General features: G+C 45.8%; 2 protein-coding genes across 16 annotated transcripts in view; one reads left to right on the top strand and one right to left on the bottom strand.

The window, feature by feature from the left end:
• IL17B (interleukin 17B) overlaps positions 1-21,753 on the bottom strand; it is a 257,212-nt gene that overhangs the window by 86,787 nt on the left and 148,672 nt on the right. The gene's annotated exons all lie outside the window — the stretch shown is intronic.
• Positions 1-21,753, top strand: part of ABLIM3 (actin binding LIM protein family member 3) — a 140,532-nt gene that overhangs the window by 75,573 nt on the left and 43,206 nt on the right. For 14 of the 15 annotated variants that reach the window (XR_013391889.1, XR_013391891.1, XR_013391888.1 and 11 more), the window contains 4 exons: positions 6,197-6,337; positions 10,026-10,209; positions 13,990-14,102; positions 19,818-19,944. Coding sequence is in view for 1 of the 15 variants with exons in the window: in XM_077924453.1 (XP_077780579.1) it covers positions 6,197-6,337; positions 10,026-10,209; positions 13,990-14,102; positions 19,818-19,944 (565 nt within the window). In the remaining 14 variants the exon portion in view is untranslated. The remainder of the gene's footprint in view (positions 1-6,196; positions 6,338-10,025; positions 10,210-13,989; positions 14,103-19,817; positions 19,945-21,753) is intronic. The other variant, XR_013391886.1, reaches the window with a different exon arrangement.

Raw genomic sequence — 21,753 nt, 5'->3', positions numbered from 1 at the left:
TGTGGTCTATAGTCTGTTTTTGGCCGGATCCCTTAAACTACCTTGTGCGCACTCTTTTGATTACACTTTTGCACCAGTTAATACATTGAGAAAGGTAGTCAGGGTTTGCTTTTGTCATAACCACAAGTAAGTCTATAGATCCCTCCTCATGAGAACCACTTCTGTCTGCTGCTGCGGTGGTTTGTAGATACTTTATATTTAGGAGATTCTCATGCACGACATTTATACTAGATTTAGCAACTTAAGTCAGCTGTCATGCCTCTAGGTCAGTAAATAGACAGGATTATGTTAGACACTTCCTTCATTTCAGAACTCAAATCTACTGCCTCTGGCACTCTGGGTACCATTCCACATGCCGTACTCTGTGATTCTAAACTTAATGGCTCACAGCTCCATGCATTATAGTTGCTGCATGAAATGCTGGAATTATACCACTGTCTTCTACAAGAAACATGTCTAAGTGGAGATGCGACAAACACATCTTTAAACACCCATGTATATGCATCTTGGAAACCTGGCTGGTGTCAGGGTTTGCAAATGCAGGTGCATGAGTGTTTGAAGGGGTGTGTGTGTGTGTGTGTGTGTGTGAGAGAGAGAGAGAGAGAGAGAGAGAGAGAGAGAGAGAGAGAGGTGGGGAGCGACAGAGACAGAAAAAGGGAGATTCCGCCCTGGTTTTCTACCTCTTTTTTCCAAAGAGGTAGCTGTATTCAGTCTGTTGTATCAAAATATAGGAACATAAGAACTCAATTGCATTAGACTATTGGCCCATCCAGCTCAGTATTGTCTACACATTGACTGGCAGTAGCTCTCCAGGATTTCAGACACAGGGTCTCTCCCAACCCTACCTGGAAATGCAAGTGATTGAATTTTGGACCATCTGCATAATAATAATACAAAGCAGATGTTCTAACACTGATCTATGGCCCACACAGAGTATAACACCGCCATAATTCTTGACACAGAGTGCCTACAGAACGCTCTCCTTTTTGAAATGCAACATCCCATTTTACCAAAGAAATATCGTTCATGAATGCAACAGTAAATTACCACATGGACACCCACAGCTGCAGGTTAATGAGCACAGCAAGATAAAGGACCCTCAGGCTATTTTACCACAAGTGCTAAACCCCTCAAAGTCCAATATTTGTGATATCTGTTCTGCCTTTTTGCATTATAAAGTTTCTATAATCAAGACACTTGCCATTTACCTGGGGTGGGAGGTAGGGAGGTGACAGTGCAGAGCCATTAGTTCTGACTCAGTACTTTTCTGCATGTATAATAATACTTTTCATCGCCCCAACAGTCTCTTTCTCCCAATGGCCTCTGTGTTTAATTGACACAGATTGCTCCTCCACCAATCACAGCTGCCTCTGGCAGAACACAGCAGGTATTAGCCAAGAAGGAGTCAAGGAGATAAGAGCTCAGAGGATGCAGCAGGGCTTGCTGGGAAGATCCCTGCTCAAGTACATGGAATAACACCATGATGATAAGCAAAATGGAAATGTCATCTTTGATGGCCAAGTGACGGCTAGAGACCTTCAGCTTTAGCTTGTCTCCTCCGAAAGCAAAGGCTCACAATCAAATTCTGCTACTGTTGTAGGGTCAGAGATGACGGGGGGGGGGGAGTGTGTGCCACCTGTAAAACTCATAATTGCTGCATATGTTGCACATGGCTTTTACACTTGGCACTGAAAAATTCAGGCCAAATACAGGGCTCTGAGGCTCCCATGGAGAATGTGCCATCATTCATTGTCGCTGGGACCAAGCAACATTTCCAGCACAATCAATACAGTACAAAGTTTAATATAAGGGTATGGCAAAATAAAATATGCTATTGTCCCCTTGAGGTTTCCCTCCAGTTATTGAACATGTTTAGCTTTTGCACATGAAGAGAGAAACCAGCAAAAGCTAGAAGAGTATGTTACATTACATACACACAAGCTTCCTTGCGGCAGGTTATCCCTGGGCATCGCTTATGAAGATCAATGCCATCATGTTGGCGAGAGTACCCTCTATCCAATCTCTTCCCATTTTTGGTGGCTACTGATAGGTCCCTGGAAATTCACAATACATAGGCAACAATCCATGCAACAAGAAGCTGTTTGGGTGGCATCCCTACAGCACCTTGGATATGTGTTTTGGCCTTAAACAGAGCTGGCTCTCCCATTAGGCAGAGTGAGGCATATGCCTCAGGAGGCAAATTTTGGACATCATGGAAGGTCAGCAGTTTCTCAGTTATTTAATTTATTGCTTCATTTTTATTATCAGGCAGTAGTAGAGGTGCTTGTGGGGTCTTCTGCAGAAGATACCTAAATACATTGGCTGGTCTTGGGGACTGTGCACCCTGGTTTACAGGAGGATGCCTCTTACTGCTCTGCCTGAGACACTAAACATCTTGGAGATATAACATCTCTGTGAGTAAACTGGAAGGACCATAGCCGAGTTGTCTTATGGAGCTCCTCTGTCTGCTGTTTTTCCCTCTGCCTACTCATCACTGAGAACATTGAGTGAAACAAGCGTTTGGAAATGCATCAAGCTCCACTGGCTACTCTGCCCCAGCTACGACTCCCTGGAATTATACCAGAGAGAACAGTACTCCATGTATTCCTTTGCATTGGTGCAGAAAGAGCACCAATGCATTAATGATGATGAGATGAGGTGAACTTGGCTTTAATTTCTTGCTAAGTAAGCACGTCTCCTTCAGGCAGCAGTGAACCACTGAGAGATTAAGGCATTCCACTGGGCTTTTCCCTCCCCCCTGCCCCGTTCCTCTCGTTGCTGCAAGGTTCCTAATGCTACTTACATTATTACTGGATTATTTTGGCGTAATGAGCTTGGCCCTGATCGACTGTCCCTCTGCAAAGGAGCAAGGCAGTGCCTGTAATGCTCTCACATAGGGCCAAGGAGGAGCGGCAAACTCCTGGGAAACAATTGCAGAAAGAGGAAAACAATGCCAGTCACATAAATGAGGGGGAATTCCAACAAGAGCCGTGGGTTAATCAATCCTGAACTTGGAAATAACTTCTTTAATGCTGAGCAGAGATAAGAGAAAGCAGGAAAGTACAGATCCTGTGGTTAGATCTCACCAAGTTTCTTCTGCAGAAACAGGACTTTCTGTTGGGAGATAAGAGTCACAGCTACAGCCCTGCCATTTAATTGAAGTCTGCAGCCCATGCTTCTTCCCCCCCCCTCCCTGCACCCCCAATACCTCTCCTTATCATGCTCAGTCCACTTATATTTTCAGGCACTGAGCTCACCAGCCTGGTGACAGGTTGCTATGGACACCGAGAAGTTTCCCTAGAGACCAGAAGCCCATAATAATTGAAGGCAAAATCATCCAGCGCAGATTTTTTGATTTTTTTTTGTATGAATGTTTGTTTAAATATTGATTAATTCCTTGAGGCCCCCCCCAAACCCCCTCATCTTTGCTTGTAAAAGGATGTCTGGTGCTCTCTGGTTCTATCTGAATGTCTGGATGATTCTTTGTTCTCAGTGTGGAAAGTGGGCACTGGACAAGTAGTAGACTACTGTACTTCCTGGCCGCACTGAAATCCTGTACAAAATATGGTTGTGATATCCCATTTTGGTATTTTATTTATGTATTTATTTAGGAATTTATGTGCCACCTTCCAGAGCAGAGTTTTCTCAAGGTGGTTTATGTCAAAAACATTTGTACAGTACATAGGAACACAGGAAGTCTCCATATAATGAGTCAGACCATTGGTTCATCTATCTCAGTGTTATCTACACAAAGGGTAGCCAATGTGGTACCCTTCAGATGTTGTGGACTCTAGTTCTCATCAGCCTCAGCATCCCCCCCCCCCCAATGTTCTACTGATGAAAATCAGGATGTGCATCTTTTCGTGCTGCACTGCCATGCGAGCCAGCTGACTCAAGCGAGCACAGCACAGAAAGACATATGCAAGCGCCAGTGCCGACTGCAAGCACCAGCTCATCCTCCTCCCTGAGCTTGTCAGCAGTGGCAATGGTGGAGCGGGAAAACTGGACATTCCAGGGTCCCATCAGAAGCTAGGGTGTCTTCTGTAATTCCAAGATGTCCTGGGAAAATCAGGACAGTTGAGGACTATGTGTCAGCCAGCATGGCTAGTTGACATGAGTGATGGGAAATATTGTCCAACAACATTTGGAGGCCAATGAGTTGGCTAGTCCTGGTCTACACTGACCAACAGAGTCTCCCCAGGGTATCAGGCAGCGGCCATTTCCAGCCCTACCTAGAGATATCAGGAATTGTACCTGGGACCCTCTGCATGCAAACTATGTGCTCTTTCACTGAGCTGCAGCTCTTCCACACCTTCTATCCCTATATTTATCCATCAGGCAAAATGATCCAAGGAACTTAAGCGTCTGAATTCCAAGAGAGGGGCCACTGAAAGGCTAGCAAGTAGTGGGCATGAAAAGCGCAGCTTTGCATACTTTGGCTTTGTTTCAGCTGAGAAAGAAGGAGAAAAGACCTTCATGGAGGAAAGTGGGCTGTTAAGGAGGCATCTGAAGGGAGAGTGGTGGAGGGGGAGGTGACACAGTGAGAATGTTCTGGGAGGGAGTTCTAGGGGAAAGGAAGAGGGAGCAAGAGAGAATGGACAGCAGAGTTGTGGAAGGAAGCAGGAGATGGTGGTTGGAGGAATAAAGATTAGAGCCAGGAACATGTCAGGAAACGAGAAGGACAGAAATAAATGGCTGCAGAGGCCTTTGTAGTTCAGGACCAGAAATTAGTGGTTGATGCAGAAAGGGATGCAAAGCCACTCAATTGATTTGTGGGTATGTCTGAGCTTATACTCTGAATGCTGTCTGTGCTCACAGTCTGTTTTAGGGGATCCATGGGAAAAAGATGCTTCTGTTGCAGGCATGTTGAATGAGCAATCACATCACAGTATTTTGTCAACGTTTACAGCGTTTTCCTATAGAAAGCACTTCCACTGCAATTGCTGGCGCTGTGTAGACTAGACTGTTGTGGGCACCTATGGGTTAATTCCCAACGACATTTCTGCACTCCCTACCCCACCCTCCTCAGTGCTGTTTGATGAATTGTTGTTATATCTTTTCCCCTTTGTAGTCGCTTGCAGGCTACGCACTCTCTCTCTGTAGCACAGGAGTGCACATCTCACAGAGCGGGTGTGTGCGCATGTGAATTTTGCAATTGTTTTATACTTGTAAAATGCTTAGAAGTCACCTGGGAAATTAAGTAGGGTATAAATAAATAAATAAATAAATAAATAAATAAATAAAGTCAAAAGGTGCCAAATAATTTTTTTAAAAAGCTTACCTGTTTACAAGAAGGGAATCATCCCTGAGCAGCAAAGTTAACCTCCACTACCATTACATGGCAGAAGATATATATACTACTGGTACTGTATACTCCCTAATAAGAGCATGGTTCAGGGTTGTGGGGGTTTGGTTATGTTGACAGACCCTCTGTGGTCTGCAGAATACATAGTTTTGCTGAACAAGCATCAAGGAAAGAGAAACAGATGTAGAGAAAACTATTCCCTTTGCAAGGGCGCTCTTCAAGATTCAGAAGGGTTAGGAAGCCCTTATCTCTCAATCCATTCTCCAGGGGTCTCGGCCGCCTACTTTGAAAGGGCTCAGAGACAGATAAATCAGATGCTTCCCTGGAGAATTCTCAGGGTCTAGTAGTCAGACTAACCTTGACAAATCTGACCTTCACTTTTGATGTGAGAATTCCCCGGAGAACTCAGAATCTCTTCGGAAAGGCAGCCCTCTTCAAGAATGTCTAGATCCTATGGTCTTTCTTCCCCTGCCTCCACCCTCAAGCAGTGTTGTCTTAAACTGTGCACCAGTATCAAGCATTTTACACACACACATCCATTCATGAAGAGGTAGACGCGGGGGGGAGGGTGAAGAAAAAGCTCTACCCAAAGCTGCTTTACTGAATGTTGAAATTCTGACTGACTAGAGGTGCAGAGCTGAGGCCCATATTTTGCATAAGAATGGGAGAGAATTTTGATCTGTTTGCTTTTTAAAAAAATGCAAATCCACTTAATTTGCACTTCCCGAAACAATATGTGAAATGAAACACCAACCTGCACTAGGCCCTATAGCTTGCACACTAAACTCTGCAAGGAAAGAAATCGGCTCATGTATTTATCTAAGCTGGCTGTTCTTGACTATCCGTCTTCCTGCATGCTTGCTAACAAGCTCTGCCTTTTCTATTCCCCAGCAGTTCCTTTCCAGCAAAACCCGTACAACCCAGGGGGCCGTCCCACCATCATCCACTGTTATCGCTGCGGAGATACGTGTAAAGGGGAGGTGGTGCGTGTCCAGAGCAATCACTTCCACATCAGATGCTTCACCTGCCAAGGTAAGTGCTTTGGGGGATGACGAGCTGCCTTGTTCAAAAAGGACACAAAGGTTAGAGTCAGGCATTTCCCCCCATTCTAAAGGGTTAGCCCTTTGCCTTGTCACAAGCGAATGCAATGTTCAGTTTAGCATTTAAGAGGCACTCAACACTTGTCCGAAGCTTATGGATTCACTGGGTCCATTTACTGATTGTGACAATGAGGAAAGGCAAAGAATATACCCTCCAACAGTGGTAACCCGAGGTACCACTATAAGTTTATTTTTGTCCAAGGGAGAGTCTACGAGAGGTGATGGACTCTCCTTTCTTAGAGCTTTTTAAGCAGAGGTTGAATGGCCATCTGTCATGGATGCGTTAGCTGACATTCCTGCATTGCAGGGGGTTGGACTAGATGACCCTCCAGGTTCCTTCCAACTCTTAAGATTCTATGATTTGGACCCCGCCCATCAGACTGGGTTGCCCCAACCACTCTGGGTGGCTTCCAACATATATAAAAACAAAATAAAACATTAAGCATTATAAAAATTACCTATACAGGGCTGCCTTGAGATGGCTCTGGGGTCACATAACTGCATACGCTCCAACATTTCTCCAACGAAAATAGGGACATCCTGAGGAAAAGCAGGACATTCCAGGATCAAATCAGAAACCGAGATGGCTGCTGTAAATCTGGAACTATCCCTGGAAAATAGGGACACTTGGAGGGTCTGAAAGAATGCTGCAGCCTTCCAATTACATATTTTTGCATTAGGGCTAGAGCTGGAGCTGATATTTGCAAATATTGGAAAGTTGCCAGATGTTTCTATTTTGCTATTATTTATTTTTGTTAATGAGAGATCGCAGAGCAAAAAAGGCACATGCACTTTGAACATTTTGCAGGGATTCAGTGGTAAAATGCAAAGCCTCTCATGAAGGCCTTTTTGTACTTTTATGCCAGACATAAACAAAAGCGAAGTGCTGGACACAGTGCGGAAAACTTGCTTCTTCCCCTTAGATATTAAAGAGGTGCCATATTTTGGTGCCTATTGAAAACTTTACTCTTCCAAAAGGCCTTTAAAGTTGAGCTCTTCCCCAGTAAGCATCTGTACTGAGATTGTTTTAAAGATGCTCTTAAGATGTATGCATTGCTTTATCACTCATTTGCCACCTTGGAATCCTTCGGAAGGGCGAGCCATAAATTTAATCAATTAATTAAATAAAATAAATTGTGGAAAACAGTAAGAGTGGGACTTAACAGGGTGCCTTATCTAGCTCTAACAATTCCCACTGTAAAATTTATAGATCCGGTTACTGCCCCTTCATAAGAGCAGCTGTTTCAATAACTGCATTAAGGAGCCCTTTCGCATCCGTTCCGGGCCATTAAGTTTTACAACATCTCAGCGTTGCTCCTCCCCAGCCACCGTTCCATCCGCAGGGCAAGGATGAGCTGAAGTATTTCCCAACACTCGCGTCTCAGAAGAACTCAGCATGGGCTCAGAACATGCTGAAGCGATGGGCTCTGAACACGCCTGTCCTGCTGCCCACTCCAAACCTCTGAACATTTGTGTGCGGAGCTCATGTAGAAAATGGCTCCTAAGAAAACTTGTTCATGAGTCCAAGATAAGGTGAGAACGCAGGAATTGCAGGGGCTGTGCAGTCCCTTGTTCCATCATCAAGACTAAGAGCAATGTGTGGTTCACCAGGTTTCAAACAGCAAATCTAGACAAGGCATCACAGCCTTCAGGATAAGAGGGAATCAAGTAAGTCTATATGCTCTCATATTCACCTGCCAGCAGGGCCAGTTTGAGATCTTTTGGAACCTGAGGCAAGAGGTGCCACTGACCTCCCCCTAAATCCGGACCTGTGTCTGGCAGGGTGGAAGGAAACCAGTGCCATTGCAGCTCCCAGGTTTCAGCTTTTGGCTGCATCTTCCGTTTACCAGAAGCTGAGTTGGAAGCTGCCGCAAAGGCCAGATTGGGATCTCCTGCCCTCTACGGAGCATGTCACCCTAGGCGACTCATCTCATGTGCACAGCCATACTAGGGCAGCACTCTATCTTAGGACTGCAGGGCAAACTGCAGGGCACACCTTTCCAGCCACTTTCCACCAATCAGAATTTCTTCCCTTCACAGAGCTACAATTCTCAGAGTTCATTGCGAAGAGGGGTTGATTGTTCAGCCCCTCTGGGATTTGTAGCTCTGCGAGGGGAATGAGGTCTCCTAACAATTCTCAGCACCAGAATTCTTTGGGGAAAGCCATGACTGTTTAAAGTGGTACAGTAGTGCATTCCAATGTATGCTGTGGATGTGGTCCTTCACAACCACATCAAAAAGATGCAGTCCAAAGCCATAGGTCAAATCTTCCCCTTCTTTCCATAAGTCTAAGTGTGTGTGTGTATGTCTTTGGTAAGTGAGCCATTTGTCCATTTCGTGACAAGTTTCTCTCAGTCACCTCACAGGGCAACTAGGAAGACAGGGAATGCCACTGCCTACGTTTTCCATTCTCTCTTGTGGTTGTTGCAGCAGCCACTAATGATACGATGCCCCAGCGTCACACTGAGAAGCAGGACGGATGGCATAAATCTCCTGTTGCCTGAGCAGAGGTCAGACTTCCCTCTGCCAGGCTGCTCTGCCCAGGTACCCTCTTGCTGTCTGCTAATTCCCAATTAAAGAAGGCAAAGTCTGTTGCCGTCATGCACCGAGGCTCACAGACAATTTCCCAAAGCAGCAGCCAAGCGCTCTGTCTCAGCAGGGCACAAATCTCCCCAAAACAGGCCTGCCTGCTTTCTCTCTCTCTTTTTATCCTGGACCTTGCCAGCAACCCAACAGTGACATCTTGTGGGGCTTGGCCCTTTAATTCGTTTTGTTGGGTTTAAAGGGTAGGCACCCTGAGGAACGAACACATCCAAACTGCCCAAGGAAACGTTCTCAGGCTTGCTTTCCCAACTCGGTGTCTTTGCTCTGACCAAGGAACGTTCCTTCTGTCAGTGCACCCCCAGCTCTGTTGTAGTGCCTCATGCAAGCTCTTTAAAACAGGGCAGTCAGACGTTGGACTTGTGGGGCCTGCTTTGCTTTTTGCTTAGAACCTCAGGATCTACCAAACATAGTCCCGCACAAAAGAAACACATTAAAGAACAGGAATTAAGGAACAAGCTGTGCCTGAGCACATTCTGAGCCTTCCGAATTTATTCTCAGTATCAGAACTGCATTGAGCTCATTGTCCTTTCACATAAAAGTCCTTGCTTCATTTCAGCTGCCTAATTTAGAAGGGAAAAGTCATCCTGTTGTTGCTGTTATATATTTGGGAGTCAGCAACCTGTTGACCTAAACAAAAAATCCTCCTTGTTGTTTTTAAAAAACTGGATAGTTCAACTGGTTAAAGTGTGGGGCTGATAATGCTAAGATTGCAGGTTCGGTCCCCATATAGGACAACTGCATGTTCATGCATCACCAGGGTTGAACTAGATGATCCTCAGGGTCCTTTCTAACTCTACAATAATGTGATTCTATACTGCAAATCACACACACACACACACACAGAGAGAGAGAGAGAGAGAGAGAGAGAGAGAGAGAGAGAGAGAGAGAGAGAGAGATGTACTAGTATAGCCTGGTCTACCTTCTGCCCATCCCTGCTTTAGAAGAACAGGTCAGCTTTGGGAAAGATAACTGACAGGCTGACCCTTCTCTATCTGTGTGTGCTTCCCCCTCTGCAGTGTGTGGCTGTGACCTAGCTCAGTCTGGCTTCTTCTTTAAAAACGGGGAATACATCTGCACCCATGACTACCAGAAGCTCTATGGCACACGTTGCGATAGCTGCCAAGACTTCATCACGGGAGAGGTGATCTCAGCTTTGGGCCGGACCTACCACCCAAAGTGCTTTGTCTGCAGCATGTGCAGGTGAGTGGGATGTTTGGCTGTGATTGTGGGCAACCCACTCATAAGTGAGAACCCCGAACGGAAAGCCTGAGGTGCTTGAACCCACATGGTGGGATGTGCAAATACGGCATGGTAGAAACCTGCACTATGTCGCACCTCCTTTTCTTACACCTTGGGGAGTGCCAGGGCAATGAAAGAGGATATTTCCTTAAAGCATGAGGCAGCACAGCCTGGTTGGAAGATGCCTGCATTCTTCACAATGACAAAAATCTGTACATGCATTGTGCTGATTTCTCTAAAATAATATAAAATAAAATATCTATACATGCTCTCAGAACAGTGGGTATCTGCACATTCAAAAGTACATACTTGCATGATGTGTCATTAGGCAATAACTGGTTCAATGACTTATTATTGTGCCCCATTGGCAGGATCAAGAGCATGTCAAGCAAAAGAGGGGTTAATTCTGGCAGTATGGATGTCAAGTTGTATGACTAGACTAGCCAATCATTAGCCTGAGGGTAGATGGATGGTCCTGCAACTGGGGAAGGGGGGGATTAGTAATCTCCCAAGGGAATGGTGAAGCTACTGTGGGGGCTATGAACTCTTCTAGGTCTCAGATATACTCTGGAGGGACAGGTCTATTAATTTGTCATTCTTAGTGTTGGGAGTGCATTAGGAGAGCATTAAAATGAAAGATGGGCGAGGGTGAGTGACAGGAAAAGCTAGTCTTTAATTAGCCACACTAGCTGTGCGGCGCGCACACACACACGTCACTGCCACCACCATTGCTGTGGTCTGCTGGAAGCAATGGATAGCTATGTTGGCACCCACACAATATTTTCCCTTCAAGCATTGCCAGGAAAGGTGTACAAGCAGCTATGACACCACTGGCAACGTATAAGTTGTCCCTGTATTGTGAGACAACAGATTGAACAAGCCACGGTTTGGTGTAAGTGTACGTTAAGATGGACATTGGGCACAAGTTGATCAAGGTGGATCTGCTGCTCAGATATGGGCTGCACACACATCATACATTTAAAGCACATGGCTTCCCACAAAGAATAATGGGAACTGTAGTTTACCCCCGCAAAGATCTACACTTCCCAGCACCCTTAACAAACTGCAGTTCCCAGAATCATTTGGGGAAGCCATGTGCTTTAAATGTAACTCTTGAGGAGATCAAGGTCATACATACAGTTTGGAAAGCCCTGTCTCACTTTGGCATGCTGTGGGTCACTTTCCAAAGACAGCTTCAGCCTCTTCTGTTCAGCTGTCATAGTGGCACTGGTGATTTGAGACCCCTGGTGCCTGACAGTCTGTAACTTTACCTCTATATATATACAGCTTATTTTGCTTAAAACTTGATGGGATGGGGATCACTGCTTCCACCTATGAGAAACAGATCAACCATTCTGATCCCAGACTACAAAACTGGCATTCTCTAGAAGTCCTATGCCACCCAATATATTTGTTCTCCAGGGTGATTAACTATTCAGTTAAACTGAAATTAATCCAAGCATGTAATGTTCAGGGTATGTTAACACATACAGCTTTGTTTGTATAGACCAGGTGTGCAGGTCTTCCCCTCTCCTCAATGGCATATCCTTTGCTCAAGCTATATCCCCCTCTTTCCCCCCAATTACTTTTCCCAAATGCCTGTTTGATTGCTTGTGTCTTTATAGACAGGAGCACTTGCTCTGCATTCTTCAACACGTGCAAAATCCCATCTTTTCCTCTCAGGATACTGAAATCTAATGAACTGCTGCTGTGTTCTTGCAGTCACCAGCCAATTAGAATCCTTGCTTCACCTATATACATGGGTAGAGGTGGAATTACTTACGATTGTGCTCCTTTTTTATCTTTTACTATCTTGAGTGTAAATAGAACAGGGCAGTTAAAGTGTACTAACCCTTTTGAATGATCCTCTGTAAAAGGATCTCTGAGAACAGCTTCCATTGTAATATTTCCATGGTTTCTCTTGGGGTGTTCAGAACCATTGAGTATCTTCATGACTTAAACAAACAGGAAAGAGGAGCAGGTGAAAGTGAACCGAGCTACTACCACTGGCATTCTCAAATCCACGATGAAGCAACTTTCATAGCTGCTGCTTCACAGGAGCTAAATTGACTATACAAACATGCACCCAGATTGTGTATCTGCAGGGAGTTAGCATGGTGTGAGTGTGTAGATAAAGGGGCGGAGGAAGGAGGGTGCGATGGAGGCAGGTCACCCCGGGTGTCACCACTGAGGAGGGGTGACAAAATGGTGGGCGGCACTCACCACGGGGCCTGCAGCATACCTGAGCCACGCATCTCTCCTGGGAGAGACGTGGTGTCTTGGGCGCCCGCAGGCTCCACACTGCCCAAACGGTCCACCCAGGGCAGCTGAGTGAGAGGAGGCAGGCAGACTCTGGAGGCCCCATGGAGAATCCTGTCCCGGCTCGCCCCACCCCATGGGTGGCTCGCCCTGTCCCCAGGTGCAGGGCACACATGCCGCCCCAGGCACCCATCGGCTTGCTCCGCCGCTGTGTAGATATAAATGAAATCTTCACTTATCATGAAAGCAGATTGTATTACCAATATACCTGGGCATCAAAGTCTGCCCATTGGCAGTCATTGCTGTTATTGTAGGAGTCATGGCACATCTCATTCCCCTTCCCTGCAACTTCCTTTTATTTGTAGATGTTGTGGGAGGGGGGGAGGAGCCCAAGGGAGGGGTACCTTTCCTTTTGTTTCATAACATGAAGGACTCCTGGTAACTCCTTGCATGACACATTGGCCACGCTAGAAGCAGAGGGAATGCTTCTTTTCACATGCCTTCTGCCTACATGTGTGAGGTCTCCCAAATTGTAGTTGAAGTTGATGCCTGTGTGTTCCTGCTCATTGACTTTTCTACATTGAGTTTTGTGCACATACTTCTCTGTTTTCTGCATATGCAGATAAGAGCATTGCTAGTTCTGCAATATTCATTTTTTTCTGTTAAAAAAAGGCTTTCATCGTTGTGAACCAAATATTGATATTTGAATTGAAATGTTCAGATGTGTTATAAGGATCATGAAATCTGTCGCTATAATATTTGATGTGAAGCCATTGGTTCTGCTCAGTTGCAGAAGCAATGAGAATGATATTAACTGTACTACTTTCTAGTGTGACTCTGGAACTTTTTAAAAAAGAAGGGAAGTAGGGTATAAAGGAAGACAACAAAATGACAGAGATGTTGAAGGGGGAAATAGGAGATGCCTGGGATGACCAATGGGGAACACAACAAATTGGCCTGTCCCAGAATTTTAGTAATACTGCAACACAGGGGGAGATTGAGAATGGAGCAATGTCCCCTTTTTCTAATTAAAATTTTCAATGTTGTTGTTGTTTAGTCATTTAGTCATGTCCGACTCTTCGTGACCCCCTGGACCAGAGCACGCCAGGCATTCCTGTCTTCTACTGCCTCCCACAGTTTGGTCAAACTCATGCTGGTAGCTTCGAGAACACTGTCCAACCATCTTGTCCTCTGTCGTCCCCTTCTCCTTATGCCCTCCATCTTTCCCAACATCAGGGTCTTTTCCAGGGAGTCTTTTCTTCTCATGAGGTGGCCAAATTTTCAATACCAAGGCTTAAAAATAAAAGAAAAACAGAGGAAGCAACAGCGAGTGCTGGAGATAGCTTGAAGAGGCATAGATCCAATGATGGGTGTGAGGTGCTGTAGAAGAAGAAGAACTAGCAAACTGACAAAGGGGATCCATAGGTATCTGAAGTCCTACAGAGTATTTGTGATGTTTTCTTGGGTTCACCTTTCTTTCAGAAAGCCGTTCCCCATTGGAGACAAAGTCACATTCAGTGGCAAGGACTGCGTTTGCCAAACCTGCTCCCATTCACTGATCAGCAACAAACCCATCAAGATTCATGGACCAAGCCGTAAGTCCAGCAGATCCTATTTCATTATTTTTATACTTTGCCAGTAAATGTGTGGAGAACCTCCATCTGATGTGAACCCTTGAGATTCTCCCCAGGCTGTACATCTTTCTCAGGCCACACCTCTCACTGGCTCCACTTTGCATACTCCTTGCGTGTTTTTGCTGGGCTGGAATGTGTCCTGAAACTCGGGTGCTTCTTGCTTGCCTGGGTGGAGAATAGAGAGGGTTATGTGACTGTGGAGAAACTAGTGTACGAAGGGAATATTCACATTCAATGTTATGCCCGGTTTTGCCTCTGGACCCACCCACCACAGGCATCTGGTCCTCAGAAGTTTGTCCGGAGAATTATGTGGCCCTCAGGTTGAAGAAGTTTCTCTACTCCTGTTTTAAATGGTGATTACTCTTTAAAAAATGCAATACTTTTTTTGGCGAGTGCTCTGCACTGGGATGTGGACCACCTGGGCACTGTTGCAATGCAGGCTGTGTGATGTCAGTGTGGAAGCAACAGATGTTCTTGTTCCCTAGTGTTTACTTAGACACATTGATTGCAAAGGGAAGAACAGCACAAAATGATTATAAAACTCTGTGTGTGTGTGTGTGTGTGTGTGTGTGTGTGTGTGTGTGTCGTCCCCTGGTGACAGCCTGCTCCTGACCAGGCTGCAGGGAACTGCCAAACATGAGCAACACTGAACACAATCCAACTGAGAGCACTTGTACCTATTGATTTCAATAGATTTACATAGACATAGCACCATGTTTGAGAATGTGGTCTGCATGTAGACCAGCCTGAGAGTTAATTGATGAAGGATGGTTTAAAATACATATTTTAAGAAACAATAATAGAAGTACATAAAGAAGGCACTGTTAAAAGAGAAAGTCAAACTTACACCTGCATTTCTGCAGACCCCTCCCCCTTTTTGTTGCACAGCTGCATTTGGAAATATAATTCCAAATTTGTGCACTTAGCTAATACACACACACACACACACACACACACACACACACACACACACACACACAAATGTATATAAGATGTTGGTGCCCACAAGGATTCCTCAGTATTGGCTCCCTGAATCTTCCCAAAGGCATGAGTGTGTATAACTGCACTGTGACCATTTGATCCAGGGTTGATTTTTTGATGCCTAAAACTGAACCATGTTTATGTGTCCAAATCAACTGAATATCAGGACATGCTCTCTCTGTCTTGGTTGCCGGATCTGCAGACTACAGGTGACCTCCAGCCTGTTTAGTTTGCTGTATCCCACTGATAACCTCCAGACTGGTTAGCAAATGCATTTTTTAGCAGGTGTGGAGGATCTTTATCTGGGATGGGGAAACCTGTGCCCCTCCAGATGTTGTTGGACTCCAACTCCCATCAGCCCCAGCCAGCATGGCCAATGGGCTCCCCTGCCCCTGGTCTATAGGAAAGAGATGCCCTGTAAAGGGAAACAAGGATGGGAATTCAGGGTAGGGTTGACTATTGGCCTTTCCTTGGCAATGAAAGGTGGAGGGCATCTTGTGAAATGCAGTCTAGGGCACAGCTTCTTTCCTTTGGATGGGAGGCAGAAGCTGAGCAGCTGCATCTGTCAATCTTCTCCATGCTATCAAAGGAGCAGGAGGCCTGCTATAGCTTGGAATCTAATGTATCTACAAGCACTAAAGTAACGGAGAGATAGCAGAAATGTGTACTTGATGACAACAATATTCTTTTACCAGCTTCTGCATCTACTCCGAGAAATGATTGCACCCCGACATCACAGCGTCTTGTCCTTCCTTATTATGAGACGATGTCTCCGATTGATCAAACGATGTCACTGAAATGCAATAAAATCTTTCATGGCATCTTTGGCTGGAGCTTGTCCCTGGAGTTTTTGGAATGATGAAGTTGGCAGCTGTCCTCCTTTCAGATCCCAATATTTCAGAGTTACAAACAGCTTCCATCCATGCAGCAAAGTGAAACAGCTGCTTCAATCTGTATTTTAGACTCCATTCATGCTATTGGACTTGGAGACAGACAGATTTGGACCTGTAAGGTGCAAGCCACTTCAAAAGAAACAGGAACTGAGCAAGGGCATAGTAGTTCATTACAATGAGGGATGTGGAGGAGAACTTCCCAGTGGATTGTGGGCCCCATGTTAATTATTAAGATAGGGGTGTCATTTGTATTTCCTGGCTCAGAATGTCTTTGGCTGGCCCTGCCTCCATTCTTGTGATACTTGTAGCACCAAGGTGATATATATAATATTAATACTACATGTGGCACACATGTAATATTGCACGTCACACATACGAAATTGTGCACATAGCATGTAAGAAAACCTCATCACTCTGCTAAGGTATTTTCTATTAAGTCAATGAGATGTTGTCTGGGTTCTAATTATCACCTTATAGCAATAATAATAATAATAATAATAATAATAATAATAATAATAATGGAACCGAACTCTCAGAATCAGACTAGTTAGCCAACAGTTTCTGCTACTGGAAACTCAGGAACCAGGTGCTGTGAATCAAACTGGCTGCCCAGAGCCTGCTGAATCTGCACAATGCTTCTCTTCCCCTCCCTCTGTGCCTGATTTCCAGGAACCTGTTTAGACCCAGGAGAGAGAAACCAAGTGAAGGCCACTATGCAGTTTCTGCCCCCCTACCCCACCCTTTCCTCTCCATGCCCTAGACCACTATCAGGTCACCTGAAGACCACATCCTCCCCTGAAATCCACTCTTGCATATATTCCTCTCCTTGGCTGTGTAGCTCAGGTTACTTGAGGGCAGCATGGATTATTCATAACCAGCTGCAAGCAGCATTCAGGATGGGTCCGGGTGAAACACAGTGACATATTCTCTCTCTCTCTCTCTCTCTCTCTCTCTCTCTCTCTCTCTCCTTATATTAGCCACTGCTCTTAATGCACACGCACTGGTGCTGCTAAAACAGCACCTCACAGTTGTTTCAGAAAAGGAGGCAGGAAACTGTATATGCAAAGGCTACCTAGACACGGGTGGCGCTGTGGGTAAAACCTCAGCGCCTAGGACTTGCCGATCGTATGGTCGGTGGTTCGAATCCCCGCGGTTGGTGAGCTCCCATCGTTCAGTCCCAGCTCCTGCCCACCTAGCAGTTCGAAAGCACTCTTAAGTGCAAGTAGATAAATAGGGACCGCTTTATAGCGGGAAGGTAAACGGTGTTTCCGTGTGCTGCGCTGGTGCTGGCTCGCCAGCTGCAGCTTCGTCACGCTGGCCATATGACCCGGAACTGTCTTCGGACAGCGCCGGCTCCCAGCCTCTTAAGCGGGATGAGCACGCAACCCCAGAGTCAGACACGACTGGCCCGTACGGGCAGGGGTACCTTTACCTTTACCTTTTTACCTAGGTTAGAACGCCCTGCAATATATAAAGGCAAAACATTTTGCTGTGGGAGTTTAATATCATTTTGTTAGCTGCTGTAAAACATATAAGGCTTTCGTGATTAACTGCCTTTTCTTCCAGGATCCAGAGCAAACTTGTCTGAAGTGTTGTATGACGCTTTTAAAAATAACTGGAGATTCCCCTAAGCCTTCCTAGCAGTGGAATGTAGCAAAAAAGGGTGAGCAGCCCCCAGGCCTGAGGGTAGCATTGACAGATTGGTGAAGAGAGAGATAAGGAGGAACAGCAAATGGAGCTTGAGGGTCTGCTTCATGTTTTCTCCCTCCAGCACTCTTGAGGTGTGGTAAATGAAAGGCAGTATCACCAGCACTGCCCTTCACCTCTGCACCTTCCCCCTTCACCTCTGCACCTTCCCCCTTCACCTCTGCACCTTTGGGCATTTTGTTGCACTTGCTGTTGCTAGAATTGATTTCCCAAAAGGATCAGCCCATCTTCTAAATGGGCAGCAACCCATGTGGCAAAGCGACTACTTGGAAATCTAGGGGATTCTCCGATTTTGAAGGGACAGGAGGAAAGAGCCTGTCAGAGCACAGTCAAGGTCATGGCTTCCAAGCCCATGTGCTTCCTGTCACTGGTCTCCACAGACAGCGAGGGAAATGGGAAAGGGAAGGGAAGCTGGTAAATAACACCACGGGCCGGACATGGCCAAGACAGACAGAGGTTAGGGAACAGCTCTTCCGATGTTGCCTTGCCTCGAAAAATGCCCTTCCATTTCTACTAGTGGGAGACATGGGGTAGGTGGGGGCTGCCAGCAGAATGTCAACCACCACTTTGCCTGCTCTTGAGCAAAATAATTCAATGGGGCATGGAGATGAAACAAAGGAGCCCATGGTTCCCTCAAGCATCTGGTGGTGTGTAGAAGCTCCATCCATGTGCTCCACCTCTGTTTCTTTGATTTCCTTTTCCCTTGTGCCAGGTGCTCCTAAGTTAAGTTCTTCAAAGGGGAAGGTGCTCCTGAACAGCCACATCTGGCTTGGTTTGAGCAGTTGGCTCAGGAGTGGAAACGGCAAGGAGCGATTGACCAGGAAGAGGAAGGAATTGGCAGCCAGCTGGAATGTGGCCATTCTTTCCACGGGCCTATTACATAAGCACACTACTTGCCAGCAGTAAAATGTGGAAAACCAAGTCAGGCTCAACAAATGTGACCTAAAATAGGAAGTTCACTTTCTGCCCTAGGTGCTCAGTTCAGCACAGGGCTGAGAGCAATATTTACAACTTTCAGCTTGCAATTTTTAAGGGAAGGAAGTGTGTGTGTGTAGCTGTAGCTCAACAATTGTTTTGGGAGCCACTTTGTGCCGTTCTCCACTGTTCCCTTCTGGACAACCTTCTGGGGCCCACTTTCCTGTGATAGGCGGGACCCAGACGCAAAAGTGGGTAGAGCCACTAATGCAAAAACTCCCATTATAAAGCAGTGCCCTGTTCTCACTGGGCTCCCGAGCATGCAGGGCCAGTCCAAGGTCAGGGTCCAAGCACACAGAGCTTACAACAAGGGTCAGGCAAGCAGCAAGGTCAGAACAGCTCATGATCAGAATGTGCAGAGGCTGACTCTTATCATCTGCCTTCTTGCAGAGAAGGACTTTTCTCTCATGGAGACCTTTACTCCTGAGGAGCCCTTGTCTGTAGCCAGGCACTTTTTTGGATGAGACAGGTTTCCAATCTGCCATTCCCTCATGTCAGAGGCTGAGCTGATCCTGAGTGTGGATGGCCCCTCCTTTACCTCTTCATGAAACCTTGGCTCCTCACCCCTGATGGACCCAGGGCTTGGTGTAAGGCTAACACCTCCTGGTCCTCTTTTGGCGAGGACTCCTCCATCTCACCTCCCTGTGACATGGCAAGTAGGCTAGTTTCTACACATACACCCCTCTTTTTTCCTCCATTCAGGCAAGAAAAAGGCATCATCAGATTTCAAGGACATTTCAAGATTTCAAGGACAAAGCCATTTCAAGGCCAGCCAGGCAAAAGATGTGAAGCAGGTCTAGTGAGGGGTATGGGGAAAATTCTGAGGGCCAGACAAAGAGGCCTGGAGGGCTACACTCCCCTCCTGGCCCTGAGGTCCTTCATCCCTGTGCTAGATAAATAGCTACTCCTTGCATTAAATTTGGACAGGGCCCTGAAAATGGCACAGGGCTCCCGGAATGTCTGTACCCTTTACTGCATGCCCTGTCATTCAAGTTAGTGTTGTCCATGATTCTGCAAGGCAGCATGCCATTGGTGGGCACAGCTGTCCTTCAGGGTCTGCTTCTTAAACTGTTCAGGCTACTGCTGCTGTGCTGTTAATTCTGCTTCGTTTGCTTCCCAGAATGTGCAGGTTGCAAGGAGGAGATCAAGCAAGGTCAGTCTCTCCTGGCCCTGGAGAAACAGTGGCATGTCAGCTGCTTCAAGTGCCAAACCTGTGGGGTCGTCCTGACTGGAGAATACATCAGCAAGTGCGTGTCTCCTCCCCATGGCCTGCTGGCACACATTCCTCATGTCTCTGCTGAGTGGGTGGGGATTGCTTCAAAGCTAAGCATTTGACCTGTGCCCTTGGAGAAGGTCTCCAGGCTTCACCACCTGGCATCTCTCGTTCAACTTTGTATATTGCATCCAAGCTGGGAAAGAAAGAGTGACTCTTCTGTGCCTCCTCTTTTTCATTCCCTGTGTAATGCACAAAGAGGGGAGTTGCACATCTCGTTCTCGGGAAAGATATGCAGCCTCCTTTTGCATCTACCTGGAGGGAACCAGCAGATCACCTTTCCTACAAAAGTCATTTGACAGGCCAGAGGACTGCTGCAGTAAATACTGCACCTATCTCCTGTGTGTAGATGGATGAGAGTTGAAGCTGTGACATTATAGACAGTGCCAGGAAATATTTGAGGCTATATAAGGAGAACAACGTTTTCTCTTGACTGAGTAATGCAGAGAAATTACTTTCATTGGCAGTAAAGCTATCTTAAATTCCCTCAAGATAATTGTTTGTAAAACTGCCATCAGTACTGAAAGTCACTGGACAGCGTCTGCTAGAATCCCATTTAAAAGCCACATTACATTTTTACTGTGCAGTTAGTGATTTAATTACTCAATACACACTGGTTAATCAATGGACACTTTTAGCCCTGGAGTAATCTAGGCATAATAGGGCAAAGGATCTTCTGAATCCTTTCACACAAAGACAAATCCTTGTGCTAGCACAACATGTGGATGTCTTTCTGAGAGCTGAATTTGATTCCCAGTATATATGCAGCAGGCCAATAAAATGAAATAAAATAATAGTCACATAGCAATTCAACCATTATATTTTACAAGTTCCCTCCCCCTCCCTTTCCTAAACAAATATGAATGATTGTGTAGAAAGCGTAATGTGTGAAGCAGGTTTTGTCAGACTTAACACTCCTCAAAGAAAAGTCTACAGACATTTCCTGCCTGCCTGCCTGCCTCCTTTAGTCTCCTTTATCAAAACTCCTCGTGCTTTTCCCTCTGATTACAATGTCAGAGCTCAAGCATAAGTCAGGGGCCTGCTCTCCATTGGGCTAAGCATGGTCACAGTTCTTTCTTGCTTTGGGATGGCCACTGCACTTGGTTACTACTTCATTGTGTATAGACTGCATTAAGATCATTAGCACATCTCCATATCATAGCCCCCCTCCCTTTGCAAGAGTGAGCAAACAGATCTGGAAGTCTTTCATTAACCATAACTTCTCATTTTGCACAAATGAGGAAACTGCAGTTAATGTCTTCAGAACATGACAGAATAGTAAATCGTGGCTTGAAATTAAGAGCAAGAAGAGCTCTCCAACAATGTACATTTCCAGGTTCCCTCCATCTTTTAACAGAAAAGCCCAACACTCTCCAGTGTTGATGGTAGGGTTGCTTTGTACAGTATCCTTTTTCAGATTTCGTAACTAGAAGTGTATAGAGTAGCAATCACACCACAGATTTTTTTATTTAAAGGTGTTAAGATGATGACACTTGGCTGAATACCCTGCCTTGTTCTAAACCAGTTAACCATAGTTTCCGAGTTTGTATGAAGAAGGAAACTATAGCTAGTGGAAATCTTCCTGGTTTGTTTGCTGCCATGGCAGAGGGAGGGTTGAAGGGAGTGTGTGCACAGCCAGCAGGCTTGTTCTGATCTTGGCTTATTAAGCCAATATACGGTCATCCAAATTCACCCATTGTGTGTATTTCTGAACGTGGCTGAGAGCAGGTGGCTAGGGCAGTGTTCCCCTGAAGAGCTCATTCACTGCTCAACCAATCCCTGA

The sequence above is a fragment of the Podarcis muralis genome, chromosome 2 (assembly GCF_964188315.1).
Source record: "Podarcis muralis chromosome 2, rPodMur119.hap1.1, whole genome shotgun sequence".
NCBI lineage: Eukaryota > Metazoa > Chordata > Lepidosauria > Squamata > Lacertidae > Podarcis > Podarcis muralis.
Note: the sequence above shows the minus strand (reverse complement) of the source record. Positions and strands in the feature narration are given on the sequence as shown.